The following is a 21,120-nucleotide window of genomic DNA, read 5'->3' on the forward strand; positions in this document are numbered from 1 at the left end:
TCAGGATTGGCTGTCCGATAGGTATCAGAGAGTTGTGTATGGTGGGGCAGTTTCAAGGAAGCAGAGGGTTACAAGTGGGGTCCCACAGGGCTCAGTACTGGGACCTATATTGTTTAACCGTTATATCAATGACATTGTCAGTGGATTGCAAGGGGATATTCAATTGTTTGCAGATGATGTGAAGCTGGAAAGGATTATTAGTAATAGTGCAGATGCGGCAGCCCTGCACAAGCATTTGAATAAGCTAGATAGATGGGCAAATGAATGGGAGTGTCAGTTTAATGCAGCAAAATGTAAGGTCTTGAGGTTTGGGAAACATCGATGGGATGCTGCATACTCTATGGGAGGAGTTATACTGGAGGAAGTAGGGGGAGACAAGAGATCTGGGGTTGATGATTGATAGAAACCTGAAATTTAGGGGACATATTGCAAAGGTGGCAAAGGTAACACAGAGCATTGCTGCAATAATGAGAAGGACACTGATCTGCAGAGATAAAACAGTTATCATTCCGTTGCAAAGGGTGTCCCAAAATTCACGCAAGATTTAAATTTAGCGCCATTTGTGCGGTAAAGTGTTGCCAACGAGAAAAAAAAGACAGCGTGACAGCTGACAGTTCAGGGTTATTAAAAATGGAGGGCTACACGAAAGAACAACGCATTTTCATTGTTGAGCAATATTTTAAAAATAATGAAGGTTTGGCAGCTACAGTTCGCAATTTTCGTACAAAATATGGTCGGAACAGTGATTTAACTCCATCAACTGTAAAAAGATTAATTAAAAAATTCAACAAAACTGGATCAATTAGTGATCTTATTCACTCTGGCCATCCTTCAACAAGTCGTTCAACAGAAAACATCGAAGGCAGTTTGTGAGAGTGTTGCTGAGAGTCCAGGAACATCAATTCGGCACCGTGGTCTTGAATTGGGCATTTTGAGAAGCTCTCTACAGCGTATTCTTACGGAAGATTTGTATCTTTATGTTTACGAAGTTCAATTGACTCGAGAACTGAAGCCTACTGACCACACACAGCGAAGAGAGTTCGTTGAATGGATGCTTATTTTTCGAACAAAATCATCCTCAGCGATGAGGCTCATTTTCATCTTGATGGTTTTGTTAATCGACAAAATTGTCACATTTGGAATTCAGAAAATCCACGAGTGATTGTTGAGAAACAAATGCATCCACAACGTGTCACTTTGGTGCGGATTTTGGGCTGGAGGCATCATCGGTCCATTCTTCTTCGAAAATGCGGCTGGTAAGGCAATAACAGTTAATGATGCTTGCTATCACGACATGATAATCCAGTTTTTTGTGCCTAAATTGCAAGATATGGATGTGGACGACATGTGGTTTCAACAAGACGGTGCCACATGCCATACAGCCCGAGAAACAATTCAATTACTGCATGAGTCATTTCCTGGTTGTGTAATTTCCCGTTTTGGTGATCAGAATTGGCTGGCCAGATCATGTGACTTAACGGCGTTGGACTTTTTTCTTTGGGATTTTTTGAAGTCTAATGTTTATGCCAAAAAGCCCATGACCACCCACGCCTTGGAGGAAATTGAGCACTGTATCAATGAAATTCAGCCACATTTATGCAAAATGGTCATGGAAAATTTCGACAAAAGCGTGCGTATGTGCCAGCAAAGCCATGGAGGCCATTTACCCGATATGCTATTCCATGCATAACCCTATACTGTATACTTTATGAATCAATAAGAAATTACAATTTTTAATTAAAAACCTGTGTTTTCTATCAAAATTACTTCTTGCGTGAATTTTGGGACACCCTGTATAAGACCCTGATCAGACCACGCTTGGACTATTGTTCTCATATTTGATTCCCAGGTTTTGAAAGGGATAAATTAACTGTGGAAAGGGTACAAAGGAGGATAACAAAGATGGTTTCAGCACTGTACAATGATAGTTATGAGGATCGGCTGAGGGAATGTGGATTGCAGAGTTTGGTGGATAGAAGGAGAGGTGATATGATTGAGACTTTTAAACTGTTGAGAGGTGGTTTTACAGGGTTGACACTGGGGAGTTCTTTCGCTTGGCTGAACAGCAGGAATGAGTGATGACAAGGGGCCATCCCTGGAAGTTACAAAAGAAAACTGTGAGCAAGAGGGTGAGGAGTGGTTTCTTTGCATGGAGGGTGGTTGAACCATGGAATGCATTGCCTGATGGAGTGGTGAGAGCGAGAACGGTCAGCGAGTTCAAGGAGTGGTGTGATAGATTTTGTTTCTTGGGGGGGGGGACCTCCCTTTGATGAGTCTTGATAGACTGTGTTTCTTAGGAAGGACCTCCCATGATGAGTATTTTGACTCCATGGAGGCTTGAATAATAATAATAATTAAAATATGACAAAGTTCTTTCATTAATTACTTTCTTGGGTGATTGCTTGATAATGAATTTCTGCAATGCACATATTAATATTTCATTTCTCATTAATTCATCCTTTGATTTAAATTATTTGTGCACTGCATTATAATTCCTCTGGATACTTAAAGTGTTAGTAAGTGGAAGAAAAGATTATTTTGACCACTATAGATAGGCAGTAAATCTAATATTTTAGAAATTAAAGATGAACTCCTGATGAAATAAGCAAGCAAAAATTTAGACCTTGAAACAATAGCATATTTTGATAGACGAATTTCATGAACTCAGCATGAGTCCAGTGCTTAGTGCTATTCTAAAGGAAAATTGCCCATTGAGAACTTAAACAAACTTTGGCCCGTCCATGTGAGTTTGCTGTGGTAAGAATTGACTATTTAGCGGTCCAGTTTAGAAGGAACCTCAGTGAGGACAGTCAACTCTCACTATAGCAGACACATCAACACCACCACAGAAATGGTATGTTATAATGGATTTCTTTTAGAATGGTATTGTACCTGTGGAGCTTTGTACAGACTTTTCAGTAGTTTTCTACAGTGAGTAAATTGGTTATAGTTATAATGAAAAGTCTATTAAGACAATTTTGCTAGGATGGAAGATAGTCTAATGGATAGATGGACTGGTAATTTCAAAAAATGTTTGCATTACAACGGTAGGATATTTTTCATGTTTTGTGATTGTGAAGGATCACTCAGAGACTACTGAATTCTTTAAATCAAATGTTAATAAAATTTCTTTACATCTGAAGTCTACTCCTATTACTAGTTTCCTAAAAACAATAAAACATTTTAATGTGGGTTATTATATATTATTAAAATGAGTGTCACCCTGACATTGACATGCCCTTTGGAAAGACCAAGTTTGAATCTCTATGACACAATAATGATTTATAGCAGCTTTCAAGTGAAGATAGGCTAGATGATTTCATATGAAGGTGGCAAGGTTTCTTCTCCTGAAACCTGGAAGGTAAAAAAAAAATTGCCTGCAAAACAAACAAGCCAGCCAAAACCAGACATGTATTGATAGAGATAGCATATTAGCTTGCTCTATCATTATCAAAATTAGGTTTATAAGGAACCCAATTACTTAGCTGTAACAGATGATCGGATCAAATACATAGGGTGCTGCTGTGCAGTGTAATGAGTCATGTGACTCCATGGAGGCATCAAATAATAATAATAACAACAACAACATGCATATAGAAAATATTCCTTTCTACATTTCATACATCACTTACAACTTGCTTGCCAGATGGAAAAAGTAAAGGAACAACTTCCTGTAAAGCATTAATAAGCAGAAAAAGAGGATTTTAAAGAGAAGCTTTAAAATCCTTGGCATATTACATGTGATTCGTGTTGCAGGAGACCACACAGTGAGCAAATCACATACAACTTTTTTGTTTGATTATATGTGTATGTGTCAACTTAATGTACACTAGTGCAGACAACACAGGGTTACATAAGTCAGCAAAGGTTGGTCGATTGGTAGAGCCTGCTACTAATGGCTCAGCAAAAAGTTAAGCAAGTTTGAGTGCTGTTAGTAGTTGAAAGGGAATTAATCGTTCAATGATGTTGGCACACTCTCCCTTGATGAGTCTTTGTACTCCCTGGAGGTGTTACATAATAATAATAAAGTCTAGAGCTCTTAGTTTTGTTACCAAAAAGATTTTTATGCTACTCCAGACATTACCTAGGAGTGATACCACTAAAATCTTGTTTCATGATAAAATACATATGTCACCTATTCAGATTTATTTAACAACCAAGAGAAATTGCTTCAACAACTTCACATTTCTTATACAATTCGCATGTGGTTCATTACAGCATTACTATTTTTTTTGGTAGTTTCTTACATTGAATAAATCTGTTATAATGGTGTTTATTACAATGAGATGACTATAAACTATCTGTCAACTAGCACTCTGCAAATTTCAAAAAGTTTCGGTTGGTAGACAAAAACCACTCTTTTTATGTAGTATTTTTATTGTTACCAATATAAGAAAACACATATTTGACAGACATAATAGGTTTTTGATTTGCCCATCTTTACAGAAAAGCCAAGTTTTATTATTATTACTGCATAGAAACCTCTGCAGGGTTTAAAAACTCATTGCAGGAGACTACACTAGCCATACAATATGTATTATACCCCTCTCCTTGAATGTGTTCACTGACAAAGCACTCACAACAGACTTAGAATCCATTACCCTCATTCACCACCCTCTAAAAGAAAAAAAAGCTAGTCCTAGCATCCTTGCTAACTATCCTACTCCATTTCTAGAGATGGCCCTTTGTTCTGGCCTAGCCAAGTACTGAAAAATTTTCTCTGTGTCAACCTTATAAACCTCTTGAATTTTCTATCATATCTCCTCTTTTCTGCTTATCAGCCAACTTCTGAAATACACAAACCCTCAATCTATCATCATAGGGAATATCTCACAAACCACTGGCCATCTTTGTCACTCACCTCTGCACCCATTCCATGACTTTCTCATTCCCAAGAAATCCAGATAATCAGACCTGTGAACAGTAGTAATCCTGATTACTTTTCTAAACAAAAAATCCTGCTTCCTTCATTGAAGAAAGTAACTTAGCTCTGAATGAAAACTGGGCATAATATTACTAACATTATATAAGTGATAGGATTCAAATGCAGCTCCTTCCCTCTAAGTGGTATATGAACCAATGAACTAAGTAGATATCATCCAAAGAATAATTTTCCTTTTTCATGACTTGAGGAAGTACAAAAGTTAGAAGTCAGTAATTATTTTAGTTCACACAAGGTATTAGGATATAGTGTTTTGTGTTAAGCTTAATGATATTCCAAGAATGAACATGAAAGCTAAATAAAGATGTGTATAGGATATCATATTAAGGGTTTCTTGACTTTATCTAATTATACATATTGGTGGTGGTAGTAATTAATTAAGCTACTTTACTGATAAAGTACATTCTATTAATTTAATCAATCTTTGTAAAGCTTGTATTTTTTAGAAATATCACATATTTAACATAATTACTCTCATTACAAATATTTCACTGCTGTAATTTTTTTTTTTCATTCTCTAAAAATGAAATTTAGTGATTGATAACCAACCAAATAAATAAATTATGATAACTTGGTAACTGAGTAAAAACAGTTGGTTAGTAATCTTCTTTAATGAAATTAATCATATGGCTATTGCTACATTTTTTTTTTTTTTTTTAGAGAATGATAATTTTCATCATGAGACAGAAATCAGGTAGTTATTTGTTTCAGTGAAACTAAATTTCTAGTTAACAAATATATGACTGACTCAAAATTAACAAAAGGTTTAATATACAAGGGGAGGGAGAAAATAATATGAACTTACATATTCTATAAATATATTATAATACAATGCAAGTCTAAACAGTGTGAATAAAATAAACATTAAATCCTGGCAACAATGTGAACAATAATTGATAAAAACTTATATTCAACAAAAAACAGCTACCTCAGTTAAAATTCGTCCTCAGCACTGTTTCTTGAACATTTAGAAATGTGGAATCAAAACTAGAAAAGTAACTAAAATTTGAAAAATTTGTATATGAGTAATTGCTTGATCAAGCAAAGATATAGCTAGTTGCATTTTTGAAAAATATATGTAGCACCATATGAGAACATAAGTGCTTATATATTTGCACCAAAAACTATATATATATCAAATTACAGCACAACAGCAATAACATATTTTAAAATATATCAGTCTTGAGAAAATATGTACACTTTGTGAAATATAGAACTATTCTCTGGACTTCACAGTACATATACATTCTTGCACAATATCATGGCAAGCTGTTGCCAATGAAAAATTTGAATCTTATAAACACAATACTAGACAATGTGCAACAATATACATATTAATTTAACAGTTATAACTTTAGTCTTTGAAGATGTTTTACAAGTAGTAATATTACATCTCACTGTACAGAAATATAGATAGCAATTAGAACTGTTTCTAAAATATTCACTTATAAAAATTATCAAATTTTGCATAAACAAAGAAGAGATATTTAGCATAAATGTTTTTCACAGGAAAGATGCCAAAATGACAATGTATAGTAAAGCATCTTACTTCAAAATGTGTTTTACTTTGAAGTCTTAAAGCTTTTAACTAAAACTGCAGAAGTTTTGTTCTTAAAGTCCTACAGGAATGACTAATTGGCAAGTAATTACAGTTCATATTAGAACTGGGATGATTTGAACATCAGCTATACGTCAGTTCCACATGATGTTCCCACAAGATTTCCTGATGAGGGTGGCTTCAAAGTTTCTTCATCATCATCTGGCTTTTGTTTCCTAAAACAATTTAGAAAGAAAGCTGTTGATTTTTATTTTAATTTAAATCATATCACAGCAATATAAATTTTACAAAATCAAAGAATTTTCTTATTATATCTGTAATAATGAATTCCTAATTTTGATTTATAATATTAAAAATTATTTATAAAAAATTAAATTATTATTATGTGACATCTCCAAGGAGTCCAAAGCCTAATCAAGGGTGTGCACCTACTCTACAGCTCTCCATCTCCACCACCTAATCCACCAACTATAGCAAAATGCAACTATCATCATCTACGTTAATGCCATCTACTGTCCACCACCACTAATATTTTTCGTCTGTAAATTGTATGTTTTCTCAAGGCTGATATGTCTGTATGCAGTATGAAAAACCAGACTTTCCAGGAGAAAAAATCCTACTACTTTTGCAAATTTGCTTAGTAAATTTGCATTTACTACTATTTTTAATACTTTTCCATCAACGCCTTGAAAAAGCTAGACAGTTTGCTAGTGAAACTGGTAGATAAAGAATGTTAAAATATTTGTATATGGTCAGTATTAAACAATAAGTTTTTTATGCTTAACTTTCAAACGACCAAATATGTTTAATTAGAGAAACATTTCTTACATGCTTACATGGTGATTAGAATACATTATCAAAATTATGGAGACAACCACCATGTTACAGCGAAACTTTAGTTTAATATAAACCAAAATGAACACTCAACGTTTCGACCTTCATATCAAGATCATCATCTAGAGCATACACATATATACAAGAAACAAGCTGCACTACAATCTACATGGTTTGCTAAAGTTACTAAACTTATTACTGTGGTTATTACATGTGTGTTTGTTTAGTCATGAATTTTCCACAGGTTTCATTGTACAATAAATTATTAGCCTGACCTCTGGTGAGGGAAAAAAAAAACTTTTACTACATCAAAGCTAGAGCTCTATTATTATTATCTATTAGGTTACAAAATTAAATTGGGCTGGAGAGCAACATGTTTATATATATATATATATATATTCACATAAAACTATGTGATTATACATACAAATTTCAACCAATTGGTATGGTATAGTATCTGTGCACACAGAGAAAGCAATATTTAGAGAGCAAATTCAAACAGCCCGCAAAAACCTAACAATAACTCAAAATCAGGTTTTAAATTTACAATCCGAACTCTCTAGTTATATGAATCCAGATATTTTGAATGTGCTTGAAAGAATCACTGACAATTCGGCTAAATATATTCTAGAAAGTAATAAAGAAAAAGTTAAGGCCAAATTTCATATTCTAAAAACAACGGCAAAATTGAATGCCAATCGTATAAATCCAACCAATCAGGATATCTCTTCTCCAGTAAACAACTCCAACAGTGAACAACAAGCAAGTGAAACAAGGACCAACCAACCACCTGCAAGCAATAGTCATGCGATCAACTTATCAAGCTACACCTTAAATAATTTAAGGTGTAGCTTGATAGGTCTTTAACTTAAATACTGCGAAGTTAAAGACCTTAACTTCGCAGTAGCATCTAGAACTGTTAATAAACTGGATTTTATATACCACATAGAAAGAGGCATTAAGTCTCTTTCTATTAATATTAATATAGCTGATAAAATTTGTTTAGAAAACAGCAATGTTCTGAATAGAAAGAAAACCTTATATAGGAATCTTACAAAAACAGAACTAGCAGCAATCAAGTCTTTAAAAGTTAATCAAGATATAATTATAACAAAATCGGACAAGGGTAATGCCACTGTCATCCTTGACAAATCATCAACTTACATCCATGAGATGAATCAAGTAGTCTCTGATAACAACACCTACCAGCTTGTAAACTATAATCCAACTAATAAAGAAAAAAACTGAGAAATTACTTAAGTCTGCCACTGTTAAAAAAACTTATACCCCATTACGCCCATTCTCCCAGAATATATGTTTTGTTTTGTATTTTTTAGGAATAAAGTACACAAACGTTTTGTTTGTGTACTTTATTCCTAAAGTACACAAACAAAATGTTCCACTTCGGCCAATAGTTGAAGGAACAGACAGCCCTAATTATCACCTAGCCAAGAAATTAGCGTCAACACTCAAGGAGTTGGTAGGTCATTCCCCTTCCTATATAAAGAACACACAACACTTTATAAGCAAAATTAAAAACATAACTCTTAGCAAAGATGATTTATTAGTCAGTTTTGACGTTTCTGCCCTTTTCACAAATGTCCCAACCAGTGACACAATTCTTCTGCAGAACAAATTTCCACCCGACGTTACGGTCCTCTTTGTCCACATACTACGTTCTGGTTACTTCATGTGGCTAAATAAATTTACATACAAAAAGAAGGTACAGCCATGGGATCACCACTATCCCCCCAATTGCTAACCTTTATATGGAAGCTTTTGAACAAAGTGCTCTTGATTCCTTTATTCTAAAACCTACAGTGTGGCTTAGATATGTTGATGATGTTTTCGTTTTCTGGCCACACAGTCGACAAACTTTAAACATGTTCCTTAGCCACCTGAACAAACAACATGAACACATACAATTTACTGTTGAAATTGAAAATCAGAACTCGCTCCTGTTCCAGGATACACTGGTGACACGTCTTCCCTCAGGCAGTCTACCCTTCATAGTTTACCACATACTGAAACATATTGGCCAATATATACATGCTAACTCATATCACCACCGTTCGCAAAAATTTGGAGTCATTAACACCCTTAAAAACAGAGCTATAACAATTTGCTCTAACCAACAAGCTCTTAATCAAGAATTAAAGATTATTAGCAACATATTTATTGGAGGAACTGGAGGTGGAGATTGCAAGGGAACAATTTAGCTTCATGCATGGTAGATCAACAAGATGCTATCTTTGGGTTATGGCAGATGATGGAAAAGTTTCGAGAGAAACAACGGGAGCTACATCTGGCATTTATTGATCTGGAGAAAGCATACGATAGAGTGCAAGGCAAGAAGTCTGGAGGTGTCCGAGGGAGAAGAAGGTTCCAGAGAAATATGTCAGGTTGGTGCAGGAGATGTACAGAAATGTGAAGACAAGTGTTCGGACCTGTCTGGGACAGACAGAAAGTTTTCAGTTTCTCTGGAAGAGAGAGGTATGAGACTGAGCAGAAGTAAGACAGAGTATATGTGTTGCACAGTGGGCGGCGGCCAAGAGACAGATCTGGAGCTGGAAGGAAATGTCATCAGGAAGGTGAGGGACTTTAGATACTTAGGTTCAACAGTGGAAGAAGATGGAGGAGCTGAGAAGGAAGTGAGATACAGGATACAAGCAGGTTGGAGGAACTGGAGGGAGATGGCTGGAGTGTTATGTGATAAGAGGGTGCCGATCAATCTGAAAGGCAAAAATCTATAAGAAAGTAGCGAGGCCAGCTATGATGTATACTATAGAAACTGTGGCCCTGAGGAAAAATAACATCAGCAGGATGGAAGTAGCAGAGATGAGAATGCTTAGGTGGATGTGCGGTGTGACCAGAAAGGATCGTCTGAGAAATGACTATGTGAGGGGAACAGTGAAAGTTATGAACTTAGGAGCGAAGATACAGGAGGCAAGGTTGAGATAGTTTGGTCATGTGATGAGGAAGGAGGACGAATATGTGGGAAGAAGGGTCATGCAGATGGATGTGCAAGGAAGGAGGAAGCGTGGGCAGCCAAAGAAGAGATGGAGGGAGCTGATAGAAGAGGACTTGAGGATGAAGAACTTGGATGTGGTGTTAGCCCAAGACAGGAGGATGAAGAACTTGGATGTGGTGATAGCCCAAGACAGGAGGATGTGGAGGAGACTCATCATCAACAGTGATCCCACTTAAGTGGGAGAAGTTGCAGAAGAAGGATTTATAAATAATGGCTATAACAAAAATACTATTAATAAAGTTCTTCATAAAACTTCATCAAAAAAGAATATAGATTACAGTAAAACCATAGCCATCCCATACATTAAAGGGTTATCAGAAAAAATCGATAGAATTCTTCACCATTATAATCTTAATGCCACTTTTAAACCACCTATAAAATTAAAAAACATATTCAACTCCTCTAAGGATCCTCTCCTCCCATTGGCACAACTAATATTAAATAGACACATTAAATATAACAATTTTGGTGAAGCAGGCCTCTCAGATCATGCTCTCAACACCCTACACCAAATTGATTGGAAAAGTACCTGAACTTTACATCATACAAAAACCTGGTATGAAAGAAAATTTATAGAAGCCTGTGAAATTCTGATTAATCACTCTAATCTAAACAATAATGGTGGCATAAAAATTCCGAGAATTTGGATGGCACATATTCAGCCTACTTAGTTTCTAGCATACTTTAGGACTTTAAGCAATTTTCAGTTTTTATTGGAAACTATTCCATGCCAATTGGTTGAAATTTATATGTATAATCACATATAAATGTTTTTTATATATATATATATATATATATTCAGAATTCATTTTTACTCGGTTGGAATATTATTCAAAAACCTTTAATGACTGTTACCGAGAAATAAAAAGATGACATGGTATATTTAGAAAGATGCTACTAGTTAACAAGTTTCGTTGAATAGATCAACATCTTCAGGTATCACAATCAAAGAAATATATAAAAAATTACAGAGACTTAAAATTGTAATAACAGAATAAGTACAAAAAGACAGTAGCGTGTTTGAAAACAAAATGCGAGCTTGAGTTCCAAACAAATGAACACCGTAGAGATATCTCCTATAACAGGACTAGAGCCAGTGCTCTCTCTAGCCACGTTCTCTTTTCAGTTAACTCAGACGAAGGCCGCCAACACAATGTGAACTGGACTCAAACTTCTAACATCCATGTGTGCTATGATGAGCTCAAAAGAAAGATTGTCGAATCTAGAGAAATTTCTCTAGATTCTTCTCATATCAACAACAGACTAAGTTTCAATCTCTCTGATGCACACGTTGCCTCTGTTCAGTATTGGCGCACTCGCGACAGTGCATAGTATATGTTTGTTTGGAACTCAAGCTTGCATTTTGTTTTCAAACACGCTACTGTCTTTTTGTACTTGTTCTGTTATTACAATTTTAAGTCTCTGTAATTCTTTATATATTTCTTTCATTGTGATACCTGAAGATGTTGATCTATTCATGAAACTTGTTAACTAGTAGTATCTTTTTAAATACACCATGTCATCTTTTTATTTCTCGGTAACAGTCATTAAAGTTTTTTGAATATATATATAAACATGTTGCTCTCCAGCCCAATTTAATTTTGTAATGTAATAAATAATAATAATAGGGCTCTAGCTTTGATGTAGTAAAAGTTTTTTTTTTTTCCCTCACCAGAGGTCAGGCCAATAATGATTGTAATGGTTGGTCAGTAACTTTAGAAAACCATGTAGACTGTAGTCAGTACTATCGACAGGGTGTAGCACAGAGGCAGCCTGCCTCATGGTGTGGCTTAATAAGGGCGCTCATTCAGCCATATTGCAGTAGGCACCATCACTACACTAACAATTCCTGTTAGCTTAGCAAGTGCGGAAAGAAGTTTTTTCAAGCTGAAACTGATTAAAAAATTATTTGCAAACAGAAGTGACCCAAGAAAGATTGGTTAGCCTAGCAACTATATCGATAGAGGTGGACATAGCTTATAATTAAAATTTAGAAGAGCTTAAAAATAGTTTTATTGTGCGATATCACTGTAGAGCAAACATTTAATTAATATTATTATGTAATCGCTTTGCATTAATGTTTCTCTTGTAATAAAAACAAAATAGCAATTGGAGATGTTCTTATATTTTTGTCTTATAATCCATCAGGGGTGATATTTAATCGTTTGCCTCAGGGTGTGATCTAATCTGGCGACAGCCCTGATTGTAGTGCAGCTTGTTTCTTGTATATATGTGTATGCTCCAGATGATGACCTTGATATGAAGGTCAAAACGTTGAGTATTCATTTTGGTTTATATTAAACTAAAGTTTTGCTGTAACACATTTTAGTTTATATTAAACTTAAGTTTTGCTGTTTTGCTGTAGTTGTCTCCATAATTTTTGATAATGTTTGACTGGAGAAACTTTCAAAATCTAAACTGTGAAATGAGTATGATATTATACAAAACTGTTGCTTCTCAAAACATTTTAGTTTTTGCTATCTTAAATACAGATTGCTATTACAACACAGTATAGTTATTACCAAGGAAAATTAGTCCATGAATACTAATATTAAACAATAACTTAAGGAAAATTTTCAAGCTATATACCAACTACTGTGCAATTTGCTAAATGTGTAATTATATACATTACTAATTTTTCTCACTTATATTTAAAAAATGAATCATTCAGTGTTCATCTAATATAAAATTTATCCATGTGCATCCACCCATATAGTAAAAAAAAATATAGAATGGACACAATTCAAGAATCAGACAAATGCTTTGTGCCTGTTTATATATGTACTGAGTTTTTTTAATAATTTTTTTAAGCAAGACTGACTTAACTAGTCTCATATTAAGGATGACTAGAGTTTTTCTTTTGAAAGTTTTGATTTTTTTGAAATACTGTTTCGAGGTTTCTTGCCGACATACCTTGATGTTCTAATCAGGAAGGGAAATATCTTATCGTAAATAAAAGCATAATGGGTTAAAAAAAAAAAAAAAAAAAAAAAAAAAAAAAAAAAATTTAACATATTATGGATTAAAAAATAAAAAGAATCTATAAACCCATTATGGTTTATAGATTCTTGGCAACCTAGCCAAAAATCTATAAACTGTCTATGACAGGACAATTCATATTATTCCTATATCCATATTATTATATGGATAACTCCATGGAGTCAGAAAGCTCATCATGAGAGACCCACACTATCCTTTATAAACAATACCAATCATGCCTATCCTTAAACTCTTTCATGGCCATGACACCTAATAACTACCTCTAATCCATTCCATTCATTCATTCATTCACCACTCTACAGGCAGAAAATCTTATCCACACATCCTTACCAACCACAGTATTACATAACTTTCAGGTGTAATCCCTAGTTCTTTCTCTATTCATCATGTATTGAAAAATTTATTTTCTGTCAATCTTATAAAACCCCTTTAATAACTTAATTTTCTATCATGTCCACTTTTTACTGCCTATCAACCAAGCTTTGCAACCCACATACCTACAGCCTGTCCTTACAGGAAACATTCCACGACCTGTCACCAGCTTGGTCACTCATCTATGATATTCTACTTCTAATCTCTCTAAGAAGACCAGATGATCAAATCTATACAACAGTGGTCAAGATGCTGGCTTATAATAGTATCCCCCTTATAAAGAGGGATAATAATCTCCCTATCTGTACTTGTTAGTGTGGTTTTCAACATTCACGCAATCCTTTGAGCTATTTTACCAACTTTGCAATATCTGCTGTGGATTTCAACTCCCTGTCCAATATAGTCCAAGTCTAATCAATTTCTTGCAATCCAGTACCATCAATATGATACATATCATAGTATGTAACCTTCTCAACCCAAAAATGCCTAATCTTATATTTTCAACATTAAATTAACAATCATTATCCTTCACCTACAATGGCAACTTATTTAAATCATCCTGAAGGATATCTACATCATCTTTATCAACTACTGCCCTCCCCAGTTTTGTATCATCAGCAAACAACTGAATATCCCCCTTTCCTTAAATTATTCCCTATACTGAAAGACAGAAGATGGTGTAAATGAAAGAAACAGAAATGGAACAAAAGCAAGTGAAACTGAGGGAGCGAAAGAATGCAAGAATGTGGAAGCAAAAGTTAGTGATAAGGGAGCAAAGGAAAGCATGAGTTTCGGTAGAATGAGAAGTAGTGAGACGGCAGGAGTGACAGAGAGTGAAATTTTCGGAATGCAAGATTCAATGAAATAGTTATTGAAAATGACAAATGAAATGAGGAATATGTGGAGTGATGTTAGACATTTAGTGGAAACTAACTGAAGTATGCAAGAGAATAGAATGAAAGAAAAAAAGAGTAAAAGAGGTGATGAGTGATTCCAGGTTAGTAATATATGGAGATTCCATATTTAGAGGATCAGTTAATGAGATAGGCCATAAGGTCTGCTATCCAGGAGATAGAATGAGTAGGATAATTCAGGCATTGGACATGAGGAAGAAACAAGCAAGAGGAGTTAGTGGTGATTGTGGGAATAAATGATCTAAGTAGACATAAAGAGAATGAGAGGGTGAATATCAGGAGGATACTGAGAAGAGTGAAAGATAACAGTGTAGTGAGAAAGGTCATCAGTATGTTGCCGAGGTATGACCATGATGAGTTGCAATGGAGAGCCAAAAGATGGCTGGTATGATAGCAGAGCTGTGTAAGGAGGGAATACAGTTTGTGGCATGTGTTTGAGGGAAGAATGAAATTATTATTATTATTATAGGCGACTCTAAGGAGTCCTTGGAGTCGCCTATAATAATAATAATAATAATAGTCGCCTATAACTCATCGAGGGAGACCCTAAACATTGTGTCCATCACAACTATTCGACATTCACACAGTATCTATCATACTTTGCCTTGAACTCATTCACTGTCATAGCACCCACAACACACTCTGGCAGCTTATTCCACTCATTCACCACTCTAAAAGTAAAAAAAACCTAGCTCTAACACCCTTACTAACCACACTCTTGCCCAGCTTCCATGGATGTCCCCTAGTCCTCCCACCACCAATCCTGTTCTCAAAAATATCCTCTGAATTAATCCTATAGAAACCCTTCAGCAATTTGAATGTCTCAATCATATCTCCCCTTTTCTGCCTATCAACCAATTATGTGATGGTTGCATTTGAATGGCTTTGAAATGAGTGCACTGGAGAAAGTATTGCTGGATGGAAGCACAGTGTGTGTGATGCATGCAAGAGATGAAGTGAAAAATCAGGAGAGTAGTATTGAAGAGACAGAAGTGCTTGGCAATGAAAACAATAGTACAGTGAGAAATGAAGATAGAACAGAAATGCAAGAGGAACAGGGAAATGGGGGGGCCTGGATGGAGAGGGAAACATGACATAGGGAGAGTGGATGTTGAAGAGGCAGTGAATGTGTATATGAAGCTGGAGTATATTGTGATATGGGTGGGGAAGTGGAGACTGAGCAGATATATGTGGTAAGTAATGATAAAGGTGACTGGACAGGTATGGTGAAGAAATCACCACCAACAAGTGGCTTGGATAGGACTGGTTACAGACGTAAAAATGAATTACTGTGTTTGTTTACAAATGCCAGAAGTATCAGAAATATGGGCGATCAAATGGTTTTACTGACTGAGTTATTCGACCCAAAATCATTGGAATAAGTGAAGCACAGTTGAATGAAGATGATATTCTGATGGGAATAGAAATGAAAGGAGGGATACAGTATTTTTCACAAGGATAGAAAGGACAGGAAGGGAGGTGGAGTGCTGCTGATGATAGCAGAGGATTTATGGATACATAATTCCCCTGCTATCATCAATCACATATACATAAGGTATATGTGAAAGAGGAAAATAGTAGCAATGGTTATGAGGCAGTGTGGTGTAATGTGGAGGTTGACAGGAAGACATATTTAGTTGGATGTTGCTATAGGCAAGAAAATGTGGAGAGTAGTGATGAAGAAATGTATAAACAAATTGGATTAGTCAACAAAGGAAGAGTAATTGTTATAGGTGATTTTAATTATGGAGGTATAGATTGGAATGAAGCGATCGCATTTGGGAATAAGGAAAATTAATTTCTTGAGTTCCTGAGAGATAACTATCTCAGGCAGCATGTAAAGGAGGACAAACGAGGATCGAGAGTTCTAGATGATCTAGAATGATCATGGTAAAATGATGTTAATGGATGAAATTGTTAGAATGGTAACAACTGCAGAAGACATTGTTGAGGTATTCAGTTTCTTATAATCAATTTATAAGGGTATTTTATCATGATCAGGGTGGAATCATGAGGAACGTAAGTATAGAGGACATAAGAGAGGATGGCTTAATTGTGAGGGAGCAGGAAGTATCTGAGGAAATAAATAACCTTGGTGTCAATAAGGTGATAGAATTTGATGACATATCATAATGCATCTTAAGGGAATGCTGCTGGGAATTGGCAGTAGCATTGTCATGCATTTTTTAATAAGAGTGTTAAAACAGCACAAGTTCCAAGGGAGTGAAAGGAAGGTAAAATTACATATTACACTGCATAAAGGTGGTGATAAGGCTGTAGCTTCAAATTATAGGCAATCTTTATACCTGGAGTTATGGTAAAGGTAGTAGAGAGATTGGCGAGAAGTAGGATATAAAAATGGGTTGATAACAGCAGTATTCACTGTGGTTATTGGCATAGGCTTGTTAAAGGGAGATCATATTTTACTAACTTATGTACTATAACAAGACGACAAATACCTTGGACGGGAGAGATGCATATACAGTGGTGTACGTGGATTTTGCAAAAGCTTTTGATAGACTGCCACATGAGAAACTGTTAAATAAACTGAAACAGATGGGATTGGATAACAGACTTCTGAGTTGGATCAGTGACTGGCTGTCAGATAGGTATCAGAAAGTTGTATATGGGGATGCAGTATCCTGAAAGAGGAAGGTCACTAGTGGTGTACCACAAGTATCAGTTTTGGGACCATTGTTGTTCAATTTGTATGTTGATACTGGGATGGATTTAACTAGTGATATGCAGTTATTTGCATATGATGCAAAATTGGGATGAGCAATGCAAAGTCAAGTGGATGTTATGACCTTACAGGAGGACTTGAATAGATTGCATGAATGGGCAGGTAAGTACAACTATCAGTTGAATGTTGCAAAGTGTAAGGTTTTGAGATTTGGTAAGCAACAATGGGATGCAAAGTATACACTTCTTAAGGAAACTTGAAAGGAAGCAGAGGAGATGAGAGATCTAGGAGTGATGGTGGACAAGGACCTGAAATTCAGATTTCCACATTGCACAAGTTGTGAAGACATCACATTGGATAATGGCAATGATGCGGAGGACTCTGATATGCAGAAATAGAGAGGTTATAATGCCATTGTATAAGGCCTTGATCAGAGCCTAAATATGAATTATTGTGCACAGATTTGGTTGCTGGGTTATCATGGTGGCGAGAATATGTTGGAAAGGATCCAGAGAAGATTCACAAAGGGGATCAGTGATCTTTGGAATGTGGAATACAAGGACAAATTGAGAGAATGTAAATTGCAAAGCCAGTGAAAAGGAGGAAGAGGGAGGGAGATATCATTGAGACATATAAGCTAGTCAGGGGTTGTTATCTGGTTGACTTGGAAGAGATTTTCCATAGAATGGGAGATGGGGTAGAACAATAGGCCATCGCTGGTAACTCTATAAGGAGGGTGTGAGCAGAGGAAGGAGCAGATTCTTTGCATGAAGAGTGAAATGCATTGCTTGAATATGTTGTGAATGTAGACACTTTGAATCAGTTTAACGCATGATTGGATGAGCATTGTATGTAATAGTGTGTACCTCTCACGATGAGTCTCTGATTCCTAATAATAATATCATTAATATGCAAATTAAAAAGTAGTGATTCTAGTTCAGAGTCCTGAGGCACTCTCCTAGTCACCCTCATCCTCCAAGATTACACCCCATATGTTACTATCTGGTGTTAGCCACCATCCTATCCATGCCACCTGCTTCACATCCCATTTGCTCCAACTTCTGTGATAGTTTTCCATGCAGTATTCTGCAATGGATGGGGTGGGATGCCAGAGGTGGTTGTGGGTGCTTCATCAGTGAATGAGTTTCAGGATAGATATTGTGTGATTGATGGCTAGTGTCTGATTAATGGATCTCCCATAATGAATCTTCTGACTCCATGGAAACCTGTATATAATAATAATAATGATAATAAAAATAATAACTTTACATTAAATTTAAGTGAAAGTTATATTACTTAATCTTACCTTGTAATCCATATTATGAAGCCTACAATGATCGAATTTCCAATAATTAGAGCCACCATTAAAATGGAAGGTACAAGGATATCTGTAAATAAAAAAGGCAATAATTTTTTCAATGGTTTTTGTGTATGAAAAGTAAGAGCAAAGTATTTGAACAAATTAATGTGTAATTATACAGCTTTAATAAATTTAAATTTAAAAGCATGATTTTAAAAGAATTAAAATGAGAAAAAACAACAATAGATTATTACCCTGTTTATTACAATAAAAAAAAACTTAGAATAAAATAAAATAAAAATATGTTTTATCAGATTTGAAATTTTGTTTCTTTTTACATTTATTATTATTATGGGTATCTCCATGGAGTCAGTAGACTCATCGCAGGAGACCCAAACTAAAAAAACAATATCTGTCATATCTCTTCTTGAATTCATTTACAGATGAAGAACTCACAACTAAGTCAGGCAATGAATTCCACTCATTCACCACCCTTGAAGCAAAAAACCTTGTTCTCACACCCTTGTTAACCACACTCTTCTTTAATTTCCAGGAATGACCTCTTGTTCTTCCATCACTATCACACAGCTGAAACATTTCCCCTGCATCAATCCTATAAAAACCTTTCAGTAATTTAAATGTTTCTATCATATCCCCCCCTCTTCTCCGCCTATCAACCAACCTCTCAACCTCTGCAATACACATGCTCTCAATCTATTAATGCAGGGAGCATTTTTTATATTACTCACCAACTTAGTCACTCTTCTCTGAACCCTCTCCACAGCCTCCTCATCTCCAAGGAATCCAGGTGACCAGACCTGAGCACCGTAATCCAAATGTGGAAGTATCAACGCTTTATAAAGAGGAATAATAACCTCTTTATCTCTTGATGTCAGTGTGTTCCTCAACAACCAAGTAATCCTATGTGCAATCTTGGACACCTTAGCAATGTGTCCCCTGAACTTCATCTCCCTATCTACCAATACCCCTAAGTCCCTAGCCTCATCAATCTCTTGGAATCTCTTTTAATCCCAAAATGCATAACTTTAAACTTTTCCACATTGAACTGACATCCATTACCTTTTGCCCATTCTACAAGCTTATTTAAATCATCCTGCAAACTTTCAACATCAGCTTGATTTTTCATTGCACTACCCAACTTTGCATCATCAGCAAACAACTGAATATCTCCCTTTAAGCCATTTCCTATATCATTTATATACAAATTAAACAACCATGGCCCAAGCACAGAGCCCTGAGGCTCACCACTGGTCACCTGCCTCATCCTGTACTCGGCTCCTTCATACACAACCTTCTGGTATCTCTCCCTGAGCCATTCTCCTATCCATATCACCAATTTAGTATCCATTCCCATCTGCTCCAATTTGCATAGCAGTGTTCCGTGGGGTATCCTGTCAAAGGCCTTAGCAAAATCCAGAAGTACCACTGTGTAGTAGTTCCGTACCAGTTCTTTTGTCCAACTCAGATGTCATTCTATTATAAAAAGTTAAAAAATTGCTAAGGCAGGATCTACCTTTAACAAAACCATGTTGGCCTCTATAGAGTATCATATCCTGATCCACCCATTCTTGAATTTTGTCTTTAACCAACTTTTCCAATACTTTTACCACTACTCCTGAGATGGTGATTGGTCTGTAATTAACTACCGCAGTTTTAGAGCCACCTTTATGCAAAGGAACCACTTTGCCTAACTTACACTCCCTAAGGACCATACCAGAGTTCAAACTTAAGTTAAATATCCAAGTAAGATGAATTTAACTACTCCCATTTTCCTTTTATAGAAGCATGCCCCTGTTATATGACACATTAACTTTTTTTTTTCACTTGTAGATGCACATAATTGTTTAATAATGTTTTTAAACAATTATCTAAATAAGGCATTTATTTATGTCATATACACAAATGAAAAAAAATTTATTCTGAATAACTTAGCTAAGAGAACATGCCAACTAGTTTGTCATCAATCTACATCATTAAAAGTTTTTCCCATTTCGGCAATAAGATTATCAAGTTTACTTATGTAGTACTGCCTAGTATATCACTTTTCACTTCACTATGAACTTTATTTTTGTTTGAAATAACTGTACAACAGTAGCATGAGGTAAGTTTAGTCTGCATATTCAGTACACCGTCATCACTAAATTTAATCGTTTTAACCTTAGTATCTAATGTAACAGGTTTATGCATCTCTTTCTTTTCACTGTAAGAAGAGAACCTTTACTTGAAATTTTTTCTATTATTAACAATAATAAAATAAAATAATAAACAGCTCATAATTCACAGTGTACCACCAAAACACAGAGAGATGTAGTGAGTAATGACGGTGTAATGTAAGTGACGGTGTAAGCAAAAGTGACATAAATGTCACTTTTGCTTACACCGTCATTACTCAATGTGAATCAACCAATACACGACACTCCTGTGTATCGGTCGATTCACAGGAATGTTGTGTCACTAAAATCATT

The 21,120-nt window shown here is 35.5% G+C and overlaps 1 protein-coding gene across 1 annotated transcript in view; it reads right to left on the reverse strand.

Annotated features, from left to right (window-relative positions):
- Positions 1 to 5,735: 5,735 nt before the first annotated feature.
- The window catches only part of LOC150098547 (uncharacterized), a 257,681-nt gene continuing 242,296 nt past the window's right edge, over positions 5,736 to 21,120 (reverse strand). The window contains exons 7-8 of the mRNA XM_090405369.1: positions 18,641 to 18,722; positions 5,736 to 6,715 (exon numbers count right to left, since the gene is read on the reverse strand). Coding sequence (XP_090261495.1) covers positions 6,628 to 6,715; positions 18,641 to 18,722 — 170 coding nt within the window. The 3' untranslated portion in view covers positions 5,736 to 6,627. The remainder of the gene's footprint in view (positions 6,716 to 18,640; positions 18,723 to 21,120) is intronic.

The sequence above is a fragment of the Typopeltis vanoorti genome, chromosome 15 (assembly GCF_054136105.1).
Source record: "Typopeltis vanoorti isolate ZY-2024b chromosome 15, IOZ_Tvanoo_1.0, whole genome shotgun sequence".
NCBI lineage: Eukaryota > Metazoa > Arthropoda > Arachnida > Uropygi > Thelyphonidae > Typopeltis > Typopeltis vanoorti.